At 42.0% G+C, this 20,735-nt stretch overlaps 1 protein-coding gene across 3 annotated transcripts in view; it reads right to left on the reverse strand.

Moving 5' to 3' along the window:
* RHEB (Ras homolog, mTORC1 binding) overlaps positions 1–20,735 on the reverse strand; it is a 39,810-nt gene that overhangs the window by 13,986 nt on the left and 5,089 nt on the right. For 2 of the 3 annotated variants that reach the window (XM_071559930.1, XM_071559931.1), the window contains exons 2-3: positions 6,595–6,666; positions 88–155 (exon numbers count right to left, since the gene is read on the reverse strand). In XM_071559930.1, coding sequence (XP_071416031.1) covers positions 88–155; positions 6,595–6,666 — 140 coding nt within the window. Of the gene's footprint in view, positions 1–87; positions 156–6,594; positions 6,667–8,051; positions 8,098–20,735 lie in introns of those variants that run through there. The other variant, XM_071559929.1, reaches the window with a different exon arrangement.

Consider the following 20,735-nt stretch of genomic DNA (forward strand, 5'->3'; position numbering starts at 1 on the left):
ACCTGTGAATACATGGTCACTACCAACTTAGCCCAAACCTGTTGTCTTAACTCTGAAGAAAGATTCAAAGAAATAAAGAGAACTTACTTGGCCAGCAGTGTCAACCAGCTGAAGATGATATTCTTGGCCATTTACTGTGATCAGCTTTGTAAAAGCTAGAACAAACAAGAAACACACAAACATGTCAGACTGACACACAAGGAAGGGATCAGAAGTCACTTATCTGTGCCATTGTCAGTCAAGACACTAAGTAAAAGAACTTTAGTTACAGGCTTCAAAGTAGCAATAAAAGGCTACATCAGGTGCTGTACTTTCAACTTAGTCTATTGGATACAGCAACACTCAGAAAACCGCTTTAAGATTTTTAAATTCAGAAGATTATCACACTGGATGCAGCAGTTTCTCCTTTACTTTCTTAAAAGGAAAGGATAAAAGGGGATTTACATGCATATCTAAGAGACTTCGAGGCAACTCTAATTTGCAGTAATACAAGACACTTAAATACAATTGGCATCAAAGCTAAGTTCGAGCTTCTTACAGGATATTTTCCTTGGTTTCCAAGCAGTTTAACAAGATCAATTTCCTAAATATAAATATCAGGAAGTGATCTTGATTAAAAAGATAAAGCAATCTTTGGGGCCTAAAACATACAGAACCTATCATGAATATACTAACCATAAACAATGACAACTAGCTAAAAGTTCACCATGCTGCTCTCACATCTGCTGTAGCTACCAGCCCATCGAGTCCTCAGTCACGAAGCACACTCAGTCCCAAAAGTGATGAGAATTGCTTCCCTTCCTCAGATTCACAAAATGCCAATGTGCTGTGAGCTGAGGAATCTTACTCAGTGTTTCTGTTATGCAACTGCAAAATCAAACAGTGTCACAGCTCTTGTAAGGAACAATGTGCTGGCCAGAGCACACAAACCTGGCTTTGGAGCTCTGCTTGGGCCTTCCACATGCACTCCAGACTCCATAATGGACCGTTCTGATACACTGAGTAAAGTTTGTGTTGTCCTCCGGTTGGGGTGGTTTTCCCAAATATCTACAGTCCTAATATACCTCAGCTGTCCCTGCAGTGATGAGCAGGGCAACAGAGTAAGCTCAATAGTCACTCCAGTGTTACCCAAGCTGCCCAACAGCTTCCCAAAGCTGCACAGCTGGATGTTCCCAGTTCCTGCCTACACCTCCTGGGTTGGAACAGGGTCTCCTAGAAGCTGAAGCTGTCCAACTCTACTCCTCTGCCCAAGGTCATTGCCCCACAATTCTCCACAATTTGAGCATTATCCTGAGTAAGTGGGCTGAAATAGCTGAAACTGGAGGTTTCAACCCACCACGTAAATCAAAGCACCCTTTTGAAAAAAAGGAGCCATTCAAAAAGCAATGCCAAGCTAACAGAGTGCCCAAATCAACAGTGTAAAGCCTAATTACAACTTCTATTGCAATACCAGCACACATCATCTGAAATGGAGAATCGGAGAGAGCTCCTGCCTTACTCTGGCCACCCCCCAGGAGAGCTGCTCTAGTACATGTGCTGCTCTCAAGTCACTGTCTGGACGCTGTTGTCAACACTGCACAGAAATTTCAGGTTATAAAACAAGGATCCACAACAGCTTTTTGCCTTGGATGAACACTGTGATGGGCACAAACTGTTTGTTTGAACAGATGTTAACAGGCAGAGTTGCCATACACAATATCCCTGCTTCGAGTCAGAGGGAAAACAGACTCCTCTGGAGACACACTGCATTACCAGGTGTATGGAAATAACAGTCCCTCTCTCTCCAGTCTCCTGACACTTCACATATACATCAAAGCACTCTGCAGTCAAAGTAGCTTCAAGAGCATCAGGCAGTTAATATTTAAAAAGGGACAGATGACAGCTTTTTCAGACTATTCTAGAAGCCTACAAGAGACCCAGCAAAGACATCATCACCATCAGTGCTGGAAGAGAGTGTGACACAGAGAGGGGAAGGGAAGCAGTGGAGGAGTCACCACAGAACTGTAGGCTCAGAGCTGAGCCCTGCAGCACCAAGCACAGCCCACTGTGTGAAGACAAATCTGTTTCGATGAAGTCACAATTAATGACTTTCATTTCTTTGCTGAAGCTTTTCAAAAATATTCTCAGGTAAGAATTTCATCTTTGGAAAAACCTGCAACTGTATTTAATGTGATTTGTTGATCCAGAGGAATCAACCACTTTCAATTCCATCACTTACCATCCTGGGGCACATTGCCTTTCGCTGTGCTGATGAGCAAGAAAAACGACAACACAATCACTGCTCAGGCTGGCTCTTCCTGGTAGGCCAAGGACTGAATTCATCAGACCTGGGCAACCTCTGCACCCCTAAGTCATAACATGAGCACCTGCAAAATGCTGCTCATCAACTGGAACAGGGATCTTGGAGCAGGACATCCTCACACTTCACAATGCATAATTCCAGTGATCAGCCCCTACCCTATGATCAAGCATATTGCAGTGAGACCAGCATGAATGAAAGGATCTGCATATGCAACTCAAACCACAGCTGCTGTGAACACAAGCCATTATGACAAAAAAAAGGGCAAGCAAACAAATGTAGGCTTTCAGATCTACAGTGATACTGAGGGAAAGTATCAGAGTGGTGTAACATCAATGCTGTAGAGCTATGGGCTGGTAGCTAAATAGAAGCACCCCGTAGGGTTCCTGGGTTACTCCCTCCTGCATCCCTTTCTATTGTCTTCACTCCAAAGCCAATGCCTGCCACTAATCTGTCAGGACATCTTTCAAGACAGTGAGATGTGTGATGCAACACAGTTATTTTTAATTTTTCTCAGAAGCCTCACTTGCCCCCCTTGTTCACCAGCAGCTCCCAAGGAGAATCACACTTCGCCCTTTGTGGAAGAAATTTAGCTTTAAATACACTCCAACAGACTCACAGGTACAGCTACTGGGTTCCTCCATCCCCCTCCCCCTTTCTAATACACATCCACTCACATTTGTATTAAAAAAACAAGGGATGGAGGTAGGAAGCCCATGGGGGGAAGACTCTTCCTTGCCTTAGGGAGCTAAGGAGCCTGTTTAGGGGCTGTGGAACAGCACTTGATGCTCCTCCAAATCTGCAACAAAAATCAAAAAGCAGCTAGGCAGGCCTTGGAGGACCTGGAGAAAACACTGAGACTTGGACAGTCAAGCCATCTTTCCTGCAACACAAGACAACCCTGCAAAGATGGAGCGGGTGCAGATATGAGCACGTCTTCAGTATCGGTTCCTTCTGACCTATTTAAGTTTCAAATTCAGATTGTAGTTTTCAGTCCTGTACATTTTCTGAGTTTCAAATTGCAGTGGTCTTAGTTCATCTGAGCTAACCTGTCTTCAAAGCCCCATCCAGCCCAATGTCCACACAGACTCCCTCCTCACACTCCTGCTCTTAAGGGATCTTTCTTCTCTTTCCAAGATAACTGCAGGTAGTAGTTCCACTGGTTTCTCAACCTTGTTGTCTCAAGAACAGCCTCTCATTGTGGTGTTCCTCCGGCTGGGACATTCAGAAAGGGAAAATCTCCTTTGCTAAGCAATGAGGTCTCACCTCTGCTGCTGCCACAAACCAGTGCAAGTTACTTTTCCTAATACACAAGTGTAGTAGATGCAACTGAATTCAACATCCTCATTAACTTAAGTAAATTAGCAAAGGAAAATGCAGCAGTGAATCAGTGTTCACCTTCACACTCAGTGAAATCTGATGCACCTTGTCTTCCACCCACAATTCCAAAGGGAGAGATTTTCACATTTAAAAAATGAAATTACTGGAATAGTGGGTCTTATCCCTATTGTTCAAGGCAATACAAATTGTTTCTGTCAGAGCTTGACTACAGCCTGCCTTCTATACAATTCAGCTTTACACTCAGCATTTTCTGCAAGTTTTAGTATCCGAAAACAAAAATTATAAAGATTAAGCTACCAGCAGTACTGCAGCTTTCCACCCTTCCGTCAGTGCTGGTAGAATACTGTAATAAATACAAGGACAGTTACCTAGAGACAAACCAGAAATCACACAGGTCAGTCTATCCTTTACCATGTACCTCTTTTCATTTCCAAGTTTTGTTACACTTGTAGACCCAACCACTAGATGAAACAGAAAAGGTTTTATAACCTACTATAAAGCACTGGAAAAATGCAACATTCTCTAACACTGTCCCTAGTATAGGAATCTGGACTCCTTCTCAACCCTTTTTGCCCGCACTGTCCACTGAATTTGAAATTACAAGCTAAAAAAGTGCAAGAGTTCATCACATACTTTGTTTCTTATGACCCTGCACAGAATCAGAAACATACAACTGGAAGTGTCAAAAGATTGGACTGATCAAAGATGCAGAAAAACAATTGAAAATATTAAGTACTTGAGTCCAAAGAATCAGTTTATACTAACCCCATCAAAACTAGTTTCAAATCTCTGTCTTACAGAAGATACCTTCCATAAATTTAAAATGTCAGTGTTACATTAGAATGTCTTCTCTCTTCTGTTCTTCCCAGAAGCATTTTTAAAATATTGTCTCTATTAGGCCTTCCAGTGCTTAAATATGCGGCACGTTTCCCTGTTTTGAACCTCAGGGCATTATATTCATGTTTTCTACCTTTACTTCCCAGCAATATGTTCTGATGCAAGAAGGGCCCTTCACAGAATCACACTGTTCTGAGTTGAAAGGGACCCACAAGGAGCATCGAGTCCAACTCTTAAGTCAATGGCCCACACAGGGGATTGAACTCATGACCTTGTCATTATTACAACCAAGTTTTAAACAACTGAGCTAATCTCACGGTCTCAATTCTCTACCTTTCAAAAAGCAAATTCCTTCAGTCACAGCCACAGATTGCAAGACTTACACCAAATGAATAACGCTGTTTGTTTTCCAAATAAATAAGAAATCAAGTGAGAAGTTAAGACTTTTCCAGATGCCCCCATTCAACAAGTCCTCATGGCCATGACATGCTCCATGTTTAGAACTCAGATCAAGCAAGCAGAGCAGACTACAAGAGTCAAATAAGAGCAAAATTCATCTATAGTGTATTTTCAATAGTTAAGAGACACTACAGTGTGACACACACACAACTACAGTTACCAACAGCAGTTACAGACAACAGGCAAAGGATGAAAACAGTTAACCTTGCACCAAGGTGTCAAAAGACTACAACAAGGCACAGACTTGGTATTTTGTAGAGACTTTGACTCCATGTCTCTCAAGCCTCATTCATTCCCATAAAACTGCATAAAACTTAAAAAGATTACTTGAAATAATTTGCATTTATATAGCAGAGACAGTAAAAAATAACCTGTCCCAACTGACACTAAGATTTTAAATATAGAAACTTAATCCTCAGTATTTTTTTCACAGCTTTAATTTAAAACATGCCTTACTTATAATTCTAACAAAGTAAAAAGGGATGAAGCAAAGTGTTAATGACATCTGTGTGAGAGCTAACATCCAGATCATTCAGGCCAAGGGGCAAATTATCCACTCCGACTTGCTAAAGCAAACTGAGAGTTTCTCAAAAAGTAGCATTTGAATTTTGGTTCTAAGCAGTAAAATAATCCCAAGTAAAATATCCTGATAGCTACTAATTCATAATTATTACCACATATATATTCAAAAGAAACCTTGTTCTGCTGATTGCTTCATTCAAACTTACAGGGTATCACACAGGCTTAACATCCTACTGCAGAAGTTCAAAACACTAAAAATGTGCTACCACTGCATTTCAGAAATCATTAAAATACAAGAAACTCCAGGGTTACAATCATGAAACCAGTTTTATTTGCTACACCATTAAAGTAAACTAATATGAGCAAGTTACTCAGCCTACCAGTGCCATTGTATGAGTACTTTATGAGGTGGGTTGAATTGTAACAAATACCAAGCAATTCACCTCTGAAGTGACTATTTTTTCTTGGCATTTTTAGTATTAGTGTCTTTAGCTCACCTGCTATGCCAGCTATTCACAAAGGCATTAATATCAACAAAAAACCACTGCTAAAAGAAATAAGACACTTGAGAAGTCAAATACTTGGTATTTGCAGCAAGCTGATTGTGTACTAGCCTTGTTATCAAGCAGCTGGAAAGGAGTAAATTAACAGATTATGAAGTTATCATGGCCACAGCATGTCTACCTTCTAAGGCAGTCAGTTAATTCTGACTGGTATTGCTGGCTTTCTGTTCACCTGGGTACAGTGATCCAGTGAGACACGTGAGACTTGGAATACTCGTATATAGTGGCACATTTTCACACAGGTATGACATAAGTAATTTAAAGTGCCCCAACTACATCAGGGCAAGCAGATGCCCAACAATACAATACAAGGAGATGCATTTCAGCCAGATTCATTAGGTTTTCCTTCATTTAGTGTTAAAACACAATTCAGCTGCTTGGAGAGAGGTGTACCCAGTGATTTCCTTGCTGCAATACTGTAACCATTGGTTTAAAAGAGTAGTAAGACTTAAGAGTTAATTAATGAGCTTTACTGTTAATACGTAAATGCCCACATAAGTAGTGTGTACAATGCCAATGACTTCTGATAAGTTACTTAGGTATAGAAAAGCAGCTTGTCAGTTATATACTTACTGTTCTCTATGGTTGGATCATACGAATCAACAAACTGTCCTTCCACAAACTGAATCGTCAGTGAAGATTTTCCTGTACAGAAAAGAGAAATACAGATTGAAACAAGTCTTCAGGCTGTTATCACTTTACACTTACTAGTAGACACACTAATGTTTTATCTATCTAATAGCCATCCAGCCAATATTAGACTGTATGGTTCATTTAAACTATCTATACATGACAACTGACCTAGTTTTAAATTAAGTGCCTATTCCTAGTAACTGGGTCTCCTGAACATATAAAAAGCAGTGCAAGAGCTACTTGGTACGTGTTCTGCTTTGTTTTAACAGGGCATAATTTAAATGACTCCTCCAGTTTAAAACAAATCTAAAAGCAGCAGTGTACAATCCTCATAGAACTAAATTTAACAAACTGCTATACTTGGAAGATTTTTCTGTCAAGAAGCAAGTGAAAAATCAGAATCATTTTCAGTCACCACATGGAAGACTTGGAGAGAATTAGCCAAATTTGGTTTGACTTGGAGATTGGACATATTTCCCATGACAAAAAGATGATCTCAAAATTCTTGAGACCAATATATTCTCCTATTAATCCTCCTACTGCCACACCACAACAGACCAGTGGATGTTGTATTTTAAGCAGGGGGGGCATAATTGGATTTTTTCCTTTGGAAACCATTTAACTGCTACTTTGGTAGACGACTTGATGTTCACAATTTCAGTTAGAGTAATGCACAACACTGAACTTACTAGAAGACTGAAAACCCATTTAGTCTTGAAGGATTTTTCAAGATGGTGAAAGCAAATCACATACATTGATGATAAAAAGCACCTTTAAAGCTCTGCAATTTTACAAAGCATTACTGAAGCCTTAAGACAATTTCCATTACAGCACATCTGCATTTGGGAATCCACTAGATCCTATTACATTATGTTTACTGGACAAATACACTCTTGTGAAGATTGCCAAGTGCATTGGCTGCTTTTGGACATGAGCATATTCTTCATGCTCCTTTATACTCTTTTCATCAGCAAGAAGCACAAACAAAATATGACCTCAATTTTAAATTTTGACTCAAGACAATCTGACTCAGTGGAAGCCTCTCAATGACCTCTTAAATAACCAACGTTGTGGCGGAACTGAATAGTAAAATTGTTTTCAAGAATAAATTGCTTTGGATAAAGACTGCCCACTTGCAGTGCTCAAACCACACTTTGTTTAACTTTGCTGTAGAAAAAGTCCTTTCCTAAGCATTCCTTCAGGAGATACTAAAGAGGTTTTCTAGTTTATTTTCTGCCATACTCACCCCTTCACTGGCTACTATCAATCATGCCAATTTATTCAAGAAACAAAGCTAAAAAAATCCAGACAAACCCCAGAAAGACCAACCACCACCAAGACTTTAAGGAGTTGCTTTTTCTCAAATCAAGTTCTTAGACATCATTTTCCAGTCTTACCTAACAGCACAAGTGAAGGTGTCACGCTCATTGTGCATGAGCTGACAGAGGACATTGCACTTTAAACTGTTGCCCCAGCAAGGGACACCCACACAGAGTCACCCTAATAAGGACAGATTAAGGACTGAAACTGTCCATCCCAGCAACTTTCTGAAACTGTGTATTTTGGACACGACTTAGAGAGCGAGTGAACTTTCAAGCTATTTCTTTTTCAGCTTATGAAAGTTGCTACCCAGAGTTCATGCTCCCAGATTCTTTGCCAATATCAGCACATTAAGCACCCCATTTAAAAACAAATTTAACTATTTCTACATTAGGCTGTTGAATCTTCAAGATAAGAAGAGCTAAGCGTAGCACTGAACATTCTTCCTCCTAAGACTTGACTGCTACTGTCTGTCTGTGCTAAGCCTGGAAGCCAAACACCAGAAAGGAGTCGGAGACAAGAGAAAATGCTGCATTTAACACCCAGCTGTATTAATTACTGCTTTCCTCCTAACAGTGAAAGAGAATGAAACAAAACCAGACAAAACCAGTGTTCCAACACTGTTCTAAATTCCTCTGAGCTTTGTAACAAGCCTTTCAGTAAGGATGTGCTCATGATCCCAGAGGATGCTGCTTTCCTCGATGAGCCACAGGGAAGCTCTCTAGTCTTGGATTCAGCACCTACCCCCTTCGGGATAAGCTCATGTAATAATATCCCACTAAACCAAGGCTTCCAAAGTGGACACCAGAAATTTAAAACCTGAGCCATTAACAGCCCACTGCCTTGTCTCACCCATGACCAAGCCGCACTCAGACCATGTAAACAACAGCTCGGCGTGAACTTTGTCCCACAGCTTTTATTCCAGGCCTTTGACCTGTGCTCGTGGACAGAGCAGAAAATCAAGCTGACAATTTAGCTCCTATCTGCTCTTTCCCCAGAAAGATCAGGCGAGGTTTTCAGAGAGGATTGCAACACCAACATTACGTCCAAGAGGCAGGGGCCAGGGCACTGCACACAACTGCGCTGTGGTGACTCCACCTGGGAGCACAGAGGGAGGAGGATTTGGGAAGGCACCACTGTCTGGATGTGCAGCCTCCACTCACAGACTTCAGCCTTAACAAGATAAGTGTGACACCAGCAGCAAAGACTTGATTAGCTGATCACTCAAGGGTGCACACCCCGAAAAGGCTCAGCTCTAATGTGCCCTCATTTGGAACGCAGCCACATGGTTTTTTCAGTGTGTTATGCTTTTCCTTGTAGCATCCTCCACGCTGGTATGTTTAACATATGCACTGTACTCAAGTTTTAGGAAAATAAACACCCATTGAGACCAAAAGCAGAAGTGTCACAAGCAGGAGCAAGGCTGGAAGGTGGGTGCAGAGCCTTGCTGTGGTGACTCCAAGCACCAGATGCTCCATGGCAGAGGAGTCACAAGCAAAATCCAAGTTTACTGATTATTTCCCTCCTTGGAGGAACAGGACAGAAGGGAAGGGCTGCACGGAATGTGTTTTACGAGTGTTTAGAATACAAGTCCCAGGTGGCTGAAAGCTCAAGTTGTCCAGAAGTATCCAAAGTGTATTTGCATACACAATTCATTGTTTATGGTATTGTGTGAGAGTGATAAAGAAAAGAGTTTTCCACTGTCAAAACAGAAAAGGAGCAGGTTTTCAAACAGAAAGCCAGTTCAAGAAGTAAAGCTGTCATGTTTCTGTTCATACACCAGACCACTGGCACCACAAAGTGGAACGTCCCATAAACACTCTGTGCAATCACAGCACATCAGTTTCAAATGCCATTGCAACTGTCAAGGCAAAACAATTGCCAAATTGAGTTTTACTCATCCTTTTACTACTTGGACAAGAGCTGGGGTATGTAATCTAGTATAATATTCGAGCTTTAAAACACAAGGCAGGTTACCAAGCAGATGAGTAACTGAGCATGGGTGGGCTCAGAGCAGCTGCCTCCCCGAGGGGGCTGTGCCCCTGCTCTGCTGCTCCACCACCTGCTGGCCCTGTCCCACATCCCTGTTCTCCTTTCAACAGGCAGAGGAAAAGCCCAGACTAAACCCTCACTGGCAGCCAACTTCCCCCCAGACCCAGGAGAGCAAAATGATGCAACCAGCCAGTGAGCAGGTCCAACACAGCTCCACAAGGCAGCATTGTGCAAGCTCAGCTGTGCAGCTGCCCCGGACGGGGCATCGCTCGCCGACGGCCACGGGCAGCACAGCCCAGTTATCTCCACAGCAAGAGTTTCTCAATACCCGAAACGCTCCCCACACGCCACCAGTAAACAGTTTGCTGGGGTCAAGAACAACAGCTACTGAAGAGCTGCAATTCTCTGCTTTGTTGGTGTTGCAGATGCAGTTTCTTTAACCCATCTTTTTCTAGTAAAATGCCTGCTTTGGTAGTTTGCATCATGATTAAACACTTCACAGCTTGGCAGCACCTAATCCACTCCTACCATATACACCGACCACCTTGACTAAGTTAGCCTCTAGACTAACTTAGTAACTAGACTAACCTAGTTATTAGTCTCCTAGGTCTCTTCAGTCTTACCTATGGAACAAACACGTTTAGGTTTTGTCACAAAATCATTCAAAATGAAAAACTGTCAATCACATTAAATTACCTAAGTCTGTGTGCACACTTGCAATATCTCACACACAGATACTCTCAACTTACTACACTGTAGAGATAAAGTTTTCACACCAAAAGATACACTTAATTTGAACATTGGGATGTTTATATTCTTTAATTCACAATACCAGTGCAAACAAAACGGAGGAGACACTGGCATTTTAAAGTGCAGATTATTCATCCTCTGAGCATGGAAAGGGACTGGACAATTTCTTGGAGCCGATGGAGGTTCACTGGGTAGCAAAGAAAATTACAGCATCCCTCTTCAACAAAGATCTTCTCACAAGATAGCAGACGATCTCAGAACCCATCATTCATCTCAGGCCGCATCGTTAGCAACTTTCTATGGTTAATTAAGATTTCCTCCCCCCAGGTGCTAATTATGACTGTGTAGTTGCTATTTGCTGATCATTGCTAGGTAGTTCGGTGAATTATTCTAATGACTATAAAAATTATACATCTGGGTCAATAAAGAATTCTGTTTCTAAACCTCTAGAGACAGCAATACAATGAGTAGTTTGTGTTTTACTCAGATGCAACTTAATTCCACTATTAGACTTTTAATCATGAGGAATTATCACATACAAACCTCATTACTTTGAGCTGTGGTTTTATCCATTTTTGTAGTGATTTCCCTGTGATATTAACATTACAATACCAGGATTAAGAAGGTATTTTCTGATGCTTAGAGACAAAACTGCCGACACACAGAGCTCAATTCCTGCACTTGCTCCTATGATGCTCCTGCGTGATTTGCAATACAGGGTGGTGCCAGTCTTTCTCAATGTGCTGTCTGAGCTTTATGAAGGACAGACTAGAACTTATAATCCTGTAAGAGTCAAAGTCTAGGACCTCAATGATACATCTTTTGGTAACTTGATAAGGGAGCTCAAACACAGAAGAGCCCTCCATGACAAACAAACAGCAGATCAGCATTTCAGGACAACACAAGCTCTTTTTCAACTTCTGTGACATTCTGTCCTATTGCTACAACTGTTCCCTGCCTTCTGCTGATCTATTGCTATCTTAGGATATAAGTAGGAAAATAAATATGACAGTCTAAGGCAAAGTTTTGTAGCATGAACGGTCTCTGCTGTAAAAGAAGAGTTTCACATGATGGTTGGTCTGTAACACCAAGAGCACAAGCCTGCAGGGAGATACTCGTTTCGCTTCCTTCTGCATTGCACAATCTTCTTGAGGTTTATCAAAGGTATTCCTCTTGCAAGTCAGAAGAAATCTGAGAGAAGTCATTTAGAAACAAAGGCAGATGGCTTCCTTTATTTTCTTCAGATTTTAAAGCAGTCAGTCAAACTCACAAGTACATTTGCAGGCCCTTGCCAGGGTTGGCAGCAATGAGCCTTCAAAACACAAGCCAGGAGTCCTAAAAAATGCTTTTAGATCATGCTTTCTGTGAGGAAAGCAAGAAGTGGGCACGTGCTTCATTCCCTGATACTCAACAGCAGTCTCACTCCATCCTGCAGTAGTGCTCATCCCTCAGTGTCCACTTACACTTTTTTGCAACGTATTAGATGTCTGAGCAAGTATGTGGACAAAGATTCCACTGCTTTCCTGCAACTGCTCAGTTGCCACTTCCAGGCAGTCCATTTTGCTTTCCTTCATATCAGTAACCTCAGCAAAGGATTGTCAGAAGAAATGTTTTAGTTGTTTCATCACAGTTCAATTATCTCTGCTTGTCACCCTTGCTGGCAGAAAAACAGAGGGCCACACTTTGCCTGCTATTTCCCTTTAAATAAGATAAACCAATTTTAATTCCATATGTTTACTATCAGTTGTCAAGGATGGAAAAGCTGTTACAAAGCTTAAAAAGAAAAAATCCAGAAAACTTCATGGCACACATCTCACCTGGCCATAGAATACATGCACACATGGCAACATCCAAGATGTTTTAAATAGGTCAGGGGAACTGCATCCTGGGGTTTCGTAACTACAAAGAAGATTCAGACATTCGTGCCCCAGACAGTCAACCTGTATTTTCTCAGATGAATATTATTCTCTGTATTCTCTTCAGACTTCCTGCAGAAACTGCATCCCTGCAGCACCTTCCCATTGCCTTCCCCACAGCACCAGGGCTAAATATTTAGGTGGCAGCAGAAATTCAATGGCATTAGTAGGCAGGTGGGAGCAACTGCACTGTGCATCACTTGTATACTCTTCTATTATTATTATTCTTTCCTTTTCTGTCCCATTAAACTGTCTTCATCTAAATCCAGGCGTTTTACCTTTTCCCTGATTCTGTCTCCCATCCCACTTGGGGGAATGAATGAATGGCTGTGAGGGGTTTAGCTGCTTGTTGGGTTAAACTTCAACAACTCCTAGAGGAAGGCTCAAGATCAGATCCTACCATTTGAGTTTATGACACACTTTCTAGTGAAAGAGCCTGAACTTTGTACTGATTTCCTCTCCAAAGAGGCAAAATTCAACTTGTAATGCTGAGAAGAAGCCAAGTCCTTTCTCTCTGCATACACACTTCAAGCAGCTCATCAGGTATTTGAACAAACTCAGCCTTTCCTTGGATCATTGAGTACGTATAACATGACATGTCTTTGAAAGACACTTTTAGGAACTGCCATTGTTTCATGATTAAATCAGTTTTAAATGCTATGTCATTAGAAATAAAAGAGTCTCTCTTGCTTTAATGCATTCCATGCTCTCTGCTTTTTCATCTTCAAGGTTTTAGTTTCCACACAAGGCAAGGAACTCCCAACTTCAGTCAGTTTTTTCTTGCCTCTAAAGATTGCTGGGATGTACAATTTAAGTCACCTTTCTGCAAGCCAGAAGTGTCAGGACTAGTGGGTTTTAGCACTTCTTCAAGAAGTGGATCTTTCCAGTTACAGTCACCAGCATCAGCTCTCCATGCAGCACAGGCACTGCCTGTTAAGCTTTCCATTTCCATTAGAAAACAGGATAAACTCACACTTCTGAGAATCTCACTTGCATTTTCAGATCAGTAAGAGAAAGAGAACCCTTTCCAAGATGAAAGACCTCATTCTTTCAATGGATCAGCACTTTGCCACTGAAATGCAGGTCTTCCCCAAGAACCTTTCCTGAGAAGGACTCTTATGAGGACTGGAGCCATAGGATTCACTGTTGCCAACACTGTGGCCACCATAACTCATTGCTCACAACCACCAAGGAGAGGGTTAAGTCTCTGAAAATGTCAGTAAAACTTTGCCAGCATCATTCAAGAACAGAAGTCTGGGAATGTGATGCTGAGCATATTGTAACAGTGAGTAAGCAAAAGCAGCTAAAATGGGTGAGGAACCGACCACCTTGGCGGTACTACTGAACTGCACATGACCACAGGGCCTCAGGACCTTTTTGGAACTGCAAGAATAGTAAGACATGTATTCCTCTTGTCCTTGTAGGAGGACAGGAGGCAAGTGCCTGACAAAAGCCTGACAAGACAGCAATGGTAACATTCCCTCTCCTGGTAACATCATCCAAGCAAATATCGTGATACATTTCCAGCAAATATAGCTAAGTATTTTCATCCCTTTTCTGGAGGGAAATCCACAGAGCTCTCCACTAACCTACAGCAAAAACTGGAAGACACTACTGATTTGTTCCAACAAGGGCACGGTACTTTTACAACATATTATACAAATATATAAATCAAACTGCATAATAATCACTCTAAGATCTTGACAAGAGAAGGCAGCTCCACCCTGCAGCAGTGTGTGCGACTATGAGGTGGTCAGTCAATGTAACAGGCTCTTTGTGTCACCACTGATCATTCAAAGTCTGATGAATCCAATGCCAACAAATGCCAGCAATACACGTGGCACCCAAAAACTGACACTCACAGAAAGCGTCCAACATCCAACATCAGCACACAGACCATCCACCTGCTATGACCTGCACCGGTGAAGTCCCCAGAGCTGCAGGAAGCATCAGGTACTGCAGTACCAACCCTGATAACACCAACATCCCTGAGCACGACACAGGGAAGCTGGTCCTTAGAGACACTGACAAAGATCCCAATGGACAGGACACTGAACATGAGCCAGCATGTGCCCAGGTGGCCAAGAAGGCTGACAGTATCCTGGCCTGTATCAGGAATACTGTGGCCAGCAGCACCAGGGAAGTAATTCCTCCTCTGCACTTGGCACTAGCGAGGCCACATCTCAAGTGCTGTGTCCAGTTCTGGGCCCCTCAATTTAGGAAGGATATTGAGGTGCTGGAGCAGGGCCAGATGCGGTCAGTGAGGCTGGTGAAGGGACTGGAGTACAAGTTCTATGAAGAGCGGCTGAGGGAGCTGAGGGTGTTCAGTCTGGAGAAGAGGAGGCTCAGAGGTGACCTCATCACTTTCTACAACCGCCTGAAAGGAAGCTGTAGCCAGGTGGGGTTGGCCTCTTCTCCCAGGCAACTAACAGAACAAGAGGACACTGTCTTAAGCTGTGCCAGGGGAGGTTTAGGTTAGACATTAGAAAGAAGTTCTTTAGAGAAAGAGTGATTGGGCATTGGAATGGGCTGCCCAGGGAGGTCATTGAGACACCGTCCCTGGAGGTATTTAAGAAGAGACTGGATATGGCACTCAGTGCCCTGGTCTAGTAGGCAGGGTGGTGGAGGTCAGAGGTTGGACTTGATGATCTCAGAGGATTTTTCCAACCTAGTTGATTCTACAATTATATTTTATGATTCTATTCATACTGACTCCCCCTTCCACCCGTGGAGCGGGACATGGGCACCTCCACCACATCTCTGTCAACAAATGCACTGGCATCTTGATTAATGACTATACAGTTGAGCCTTGACAACTTCTCCTGTTCTAGGCCAGTGCTGCTGTGGATCTATACATAACCATGCCAACATAAAAACCAGTGTGCTTGAACCGTTGCTTCCTCTAGAAAAACTTTTTGCTCACCAGCAGGTTCAGATCAACTTTTGTTGTTAACTGTTGCCTCTTCTGTTTCAACTCTATGCAGGCATAGTTCCATGTTACTCCTGCTTAGCATGTGAAGCTTCTCCCCTCTATTAATCAGGGTTGAATAAAACCACAATCTGTTAAATGCCATCCTCACACCCTTGCCCTTTATTGAGCTGGAGTTAGTCATTAATCCCTCCCCACTAACACAGGCTGCATGACTTCTGCTTTTACACACTCACCTGATCAACCCAAGAGTAGCCTCTGAATACAGAGGACAATCTGTTAACAGTAAGAAAGGGTCAAAGTAATAATATACCAAAATCACAGCACAACAGATAAGGGTAAAACACCACAGGAAAAGAAAAAGGACTCTGAGGTAAGAATAACACCATGCAGAATACTGAAAGAATCATTAGAGCCCCCAGCCATGGGAAAAGTTAAGGGAATTTAAGCCAAAGATCTGTCAGATATGACATGATAGAGTTGATTTTGCCACAGGGCAGAGAAGGCAGAGTAAGTAACCACTGTTTGCTATATCATACTATCAAGTTCTTGCCTGTCGTGACAGCCAGTGGGCTTTCTTACTCTCCTAACCAGCACGTATCCACCTGGAGCCTCACGAGGTACTTCAAATGAAGAGGTTTGGGGTAAGAATCATACTTCTCACTTAAAAATCTATTCTCACTTTTTATACTACGTAGTACAAAAAGGTCACAGTACAGAACTCTGACCTTTGCAGGGAAGAACAAAATGAAGAAAACCACAAAAAAACCACCAAACAAATAAAAAACAAACAAACAAAAAAACCAAACCATCCACTCCATCTCACTCCCATCCTCCCCAAAGCACCTGAAAGCATCCTGGGGGGATGACTGAGGATGAGACCTGGAACCTGACATTAAACTCTTCCTCCATTTAGACTGTCTTTCACAAGAGTCTTCCAGCTAGTCTAGCTCCAGCACCTGTGGAAGCACTTGCCAAGAGAAACTGGATTATTCCCTTTCCAGCATCCCACGAGCACATCCAATGCAGCTTGAACAACAACTTGAGTATCGAGCTACAATTTAAGGAATTCTAATTTCAGGTCAGCCATCAGGAGACAGAGCACTACGCTGTATTTATCTGCTGTACAGGCGTCTGCACAGCAACCCAACAGTTCTGCACATTTCACTTTATCTCTTCCTCTATCCTACCACCACACCTGGGGATAAAAGTGTGCAGCTGAGGAAGGACAAGCAGAAAAATGGTTTAGGTGCCATAACACTCTGTGATACATTCTATATAAGGAACATGATTTTGAAACATTCCGACAACTTATTCCTCCCAGCTTTCCTGCTCAGAAAACCTTGAATTACCTTACATTTGAACCACTTTCACGCTTCAGTTTAGCAACCACAGAAGGTTTATCAAGAATCTTGACAACTTCTTTCTCAAAACATGACAAAAAAAGTTACACCAGCAAAACTGACACTTTCCTTTAGCATTTATTCACCAGATGAAGCAAACACCTATTAGAAAACCATTTCCAAGAAAGCAGTGCAGAAGAAGGTACTTTAGCAAACTAAGAAACACGGTGCTTGTTTATATGCACATTTCAAAGCAGAAACTTCCATCTTTAATTAAAAAAATGCTAATTTTGAAACAGATTTCAAACACCAAAGATTTGTTATTGATGGAATAACAAGCCTTAAAGCAAAATACACTTTACTGCATTAATGTCAAGTGCTTGATTGTTTTGACAGTTTGTGGGACAGATTTAATAGAGTTTTCCTACATGTTATGCATCCCAGCATTTTTGCACACAGCACAAGTACCTTGAAAGCAGGTCATACATATTGAATGAAGTTTTGGCGATACAATCTGACAAGTTGTTGAAGCTAGACAGATGTATCCCACTAACTCCGGAGACAATGTTGTCAAGAGACACTTTCATATCCTAATTTCGTATTATACTTGCAATGTTCACACCCACACGCTGAAGACCACTTATATATTCCCTCTTCTCCCCAAATTAAAATTAATTTAACTCAGTACTCCACAGAATACAACCAGCCAGCTAAGATTTGGTATGCATGCTGTTCTGGTTCCTGTGACCTAAAATGCCCAAGAACACTGACAACCATCCCAGAAATATTGACTCCTCAATCTTTAAGGACTTCAGTGCAATATTAAACAAGTGTATTGAAAGAAAGATTCACTGTTTAAAGCCTAACCTATGAGGGAATTGTGATTTCTTCAGTTGGTACTTATGTCATATAGACAGGCCACAACTTCTCTGAACTCATCTTCTGTGTCACACATTAAGGTCTTTCATTCCTTAAAGGCCTTCAGAAATCATTCACTTGGTCTTATGCCTCATAACCTTTGGCCACTATCCACAAACTTGATGATTTCATCCCAATCAAACTGCTACACATTTCCTCCTTGTGTTCTACTCCCAGGTTCTCTAATTCATGTACAAAGTCCCATAAGAAATTCCAAGCAGACTTCCCTTTTGTAGAAACAACCAAGGCTCAAGCTACTCTTTGCTTGTACTCCCTTCATCTTGACTGGCACATTCTGTTTGATAGTCCAAAATCTGCACTTTGAGAACCTCTATCATGTTTATACCACCACCTTTTTCACCATTGTCTCATCCTACATCCTTTACACAGCTATACTTAAATGTACAATCAGAATGCATATGATGACCTGAGGAAGAACCAGAGAACCTAAACAATTAAGCAGCTGTGAACCATCTTTGTCCTGCAACAGTGCTGATAAACACAGCTAAAGGAGGGGTCAACCAGGTTGAGAAGTTGACTGGTATTTGCAGGAAACATACTTTGTAGGGTATCCCACCAAATACTGAAGATGGCAATGAAAAGCAACAGAGCCTTTAGATTTGTTTCCACTGGTTTTCCAAGTACGAAGGCAGAAAGTGACTCTTAACATCTTGCACTTCGTTGAGGAGGTTGTAGCAAGGTGAGGGTCAGTCTCTTCTCCCAAAAAACAGGCAAAAGAGAAAATAGCCCCAGGTTGTGCCAGGAGAGGATTAGATTGGGTATTAGGAAAAATTTCTTCATTGGCACAGCTTGCCCAGAGAAGCAGTTGAGTTGCCATCCCTGGAGGTATTTGAAAGCTGTACAGATGAGGCACTGAGGGACATGGGTATTGGTGGGCTTGGTAGTGCCGGGTTAATGGCTGGGCTCGATGATCTCAGAGATTGTTTCCATCTGAATCTATAATTGTAATGTGGAGCTTTGGCTTTGATCCAATGCAATGTCTTTACTACCAAGTGTTTTCAGAAAATTTGACATCAGATCACTTGAGGCATCATCTGAGTTTGAAGACTTTCAGAACAAGGTTTAGAATTACTCCAGATCAAACATTTAACTTTTCCTCGATTCTGCATGGAATGATTAGAGTTGACTACAGAAGGTTATTTAAACAAGGACCTCGAAAAACCTGATTTCTTCACAGCTCCCTAATGTACATATTTCAGCACCTGCACAAGGTCATCTATTTCCATCAAGAGAATGACTCCAGTTCAGAAGGCCCGTTGTGGAAAGTTTACAAAAAAGCTTATCTGGGGTGGCAGAGGAAAACACATAGAGATGTGATTTCATAACAGGTCTGATGGAAGAAAAGTCTGCATGGCCACAAAGAGTCTGTTCCACCCTGATCCCATTCTCTCTGTCAGGGCTGCACTGGAGAGCCAATCAGCTGAAGGATACGAAAAACTTTCCTTCTGGCTCCTTTACTTCTCAAAGAAGTCAATTCCCTGAGCTGGTGGCCAGTCTTCCATCATGGCAGCCATTGTGCAGATCAGCTGGTCTTGGGCCAGGGGATGCCCCATCCTACATAGCTCATTTGCATATGCCTCCATTACATGGTAATTAAACAAGAAAGTGACTGGGATGTCTCCTGAGAAAAGCTGCACATGAAAACCTGTTTCAGCACTTTGTTCAAAAACTGCCTCAGTTTACTTGCTTGTTAAAGGTTCAGTACAAGCAACTTTCCCCCAAAAAACCCCAATTCAGCATCCACTGTACTTAGCATTTCTCAAAAAGATACACTCTGTAATGATCTATATTCATATGGTTTTGGTAAACGTATGTCTTGAGTTGAGACAGTCTGAGATCCTGTTAAAAGGTCTGCTAGGCAACATGCAACATAAAGTGTATCCACATTCTTCCCTTTTCCTCCAAACCCATAAACTCTCATTAACAGGAGAGTGTGCAAGAACCATATTGGAATGCAAATGTCCTGACTAGGCCTGGAAGAGAGAAATTTTAAGCAACAACCATCCCTCAAAGTCAGGAAGCACATTTTCATTTCTCACACTACCAAATTCACAACAAATCTGCCGTTCACTTCAAAATACAGACCTTGGAAAACAAATGGGAGCCTCTCAAATCCTAAAGGAGACAAATTCACAGCTGACAAGGGCTTTGTGTTTTTATGCACCATGCTTCATGTCTGCAGCTTCTGATCTGGGATAATTTGAGATGACACCAACCAATTTTGACTCATGCAGGATTTGCAGAGCTTGAGTGCATTATGAACATCCCACAGAGAAGCTGTTTCGATTCTGGATTGAATACACAATTAAGTTGTGCAGTTCTTAAAATATGCCCTTGAATGTCACCTTCGGGAGAGCTACAGGAAGTTAATCATAATGGGCATTTATCACTTTTTAGCCTGCTCTTCTAATCCCGAGTGCGTGGTCACGCTGTTTCCGCAGCAGTGTGCAGGTCGGCTGAACCAGAGCCTACACTTAAGGCAGTGTAGTGTATCTAAATGAAGAGCTTCAACTTTATATAGCTTATAAATTATAGAATCTGCATTTCATTTGGTTCTTCCTGTCGATGTTAACTCCAAGTTGAGTAATCAAATATCAAAACGCCCAAATATACAAGCAAAACGTGCGAGTGTTGCCATTAAGAGCTCGGAGTAGGCAATTTAAGAGTTAATCCCGGAGCAGTGTCCTCAAATAACCCTACGGTGGCTTGATATTACAGCTGAACATGCTGCCTCTAGTGCTTCCAGCTACTGCTATCAAATGCTCTGTAGCCACTTTCACTGCTGTAGCCACTATCGCAGTCACTGGCACCAGAATGCAATTAAAGCTGGCATTTCCAGCCTCATCCCAGGCCCTGGGAGCTGCAACCCTTCCTCCCCGCAGCTCTGCCGCA

Source organism: Pithys albifrons, chromosome 7 (genome assembly GCF_047495875.1).
Source record: "Pithys albifrons albifrons isolate INPA30051 chromosome 7, PitAlb_v1, whole genome shotgun sequence".
Classification (NCBI taxonomy): domain Eukaryota; kingdom Metazoa; phylum Chordata; class Aves; order Passeriformes; family Thamnophilidae; genus Pithys; species Pithys albifrons.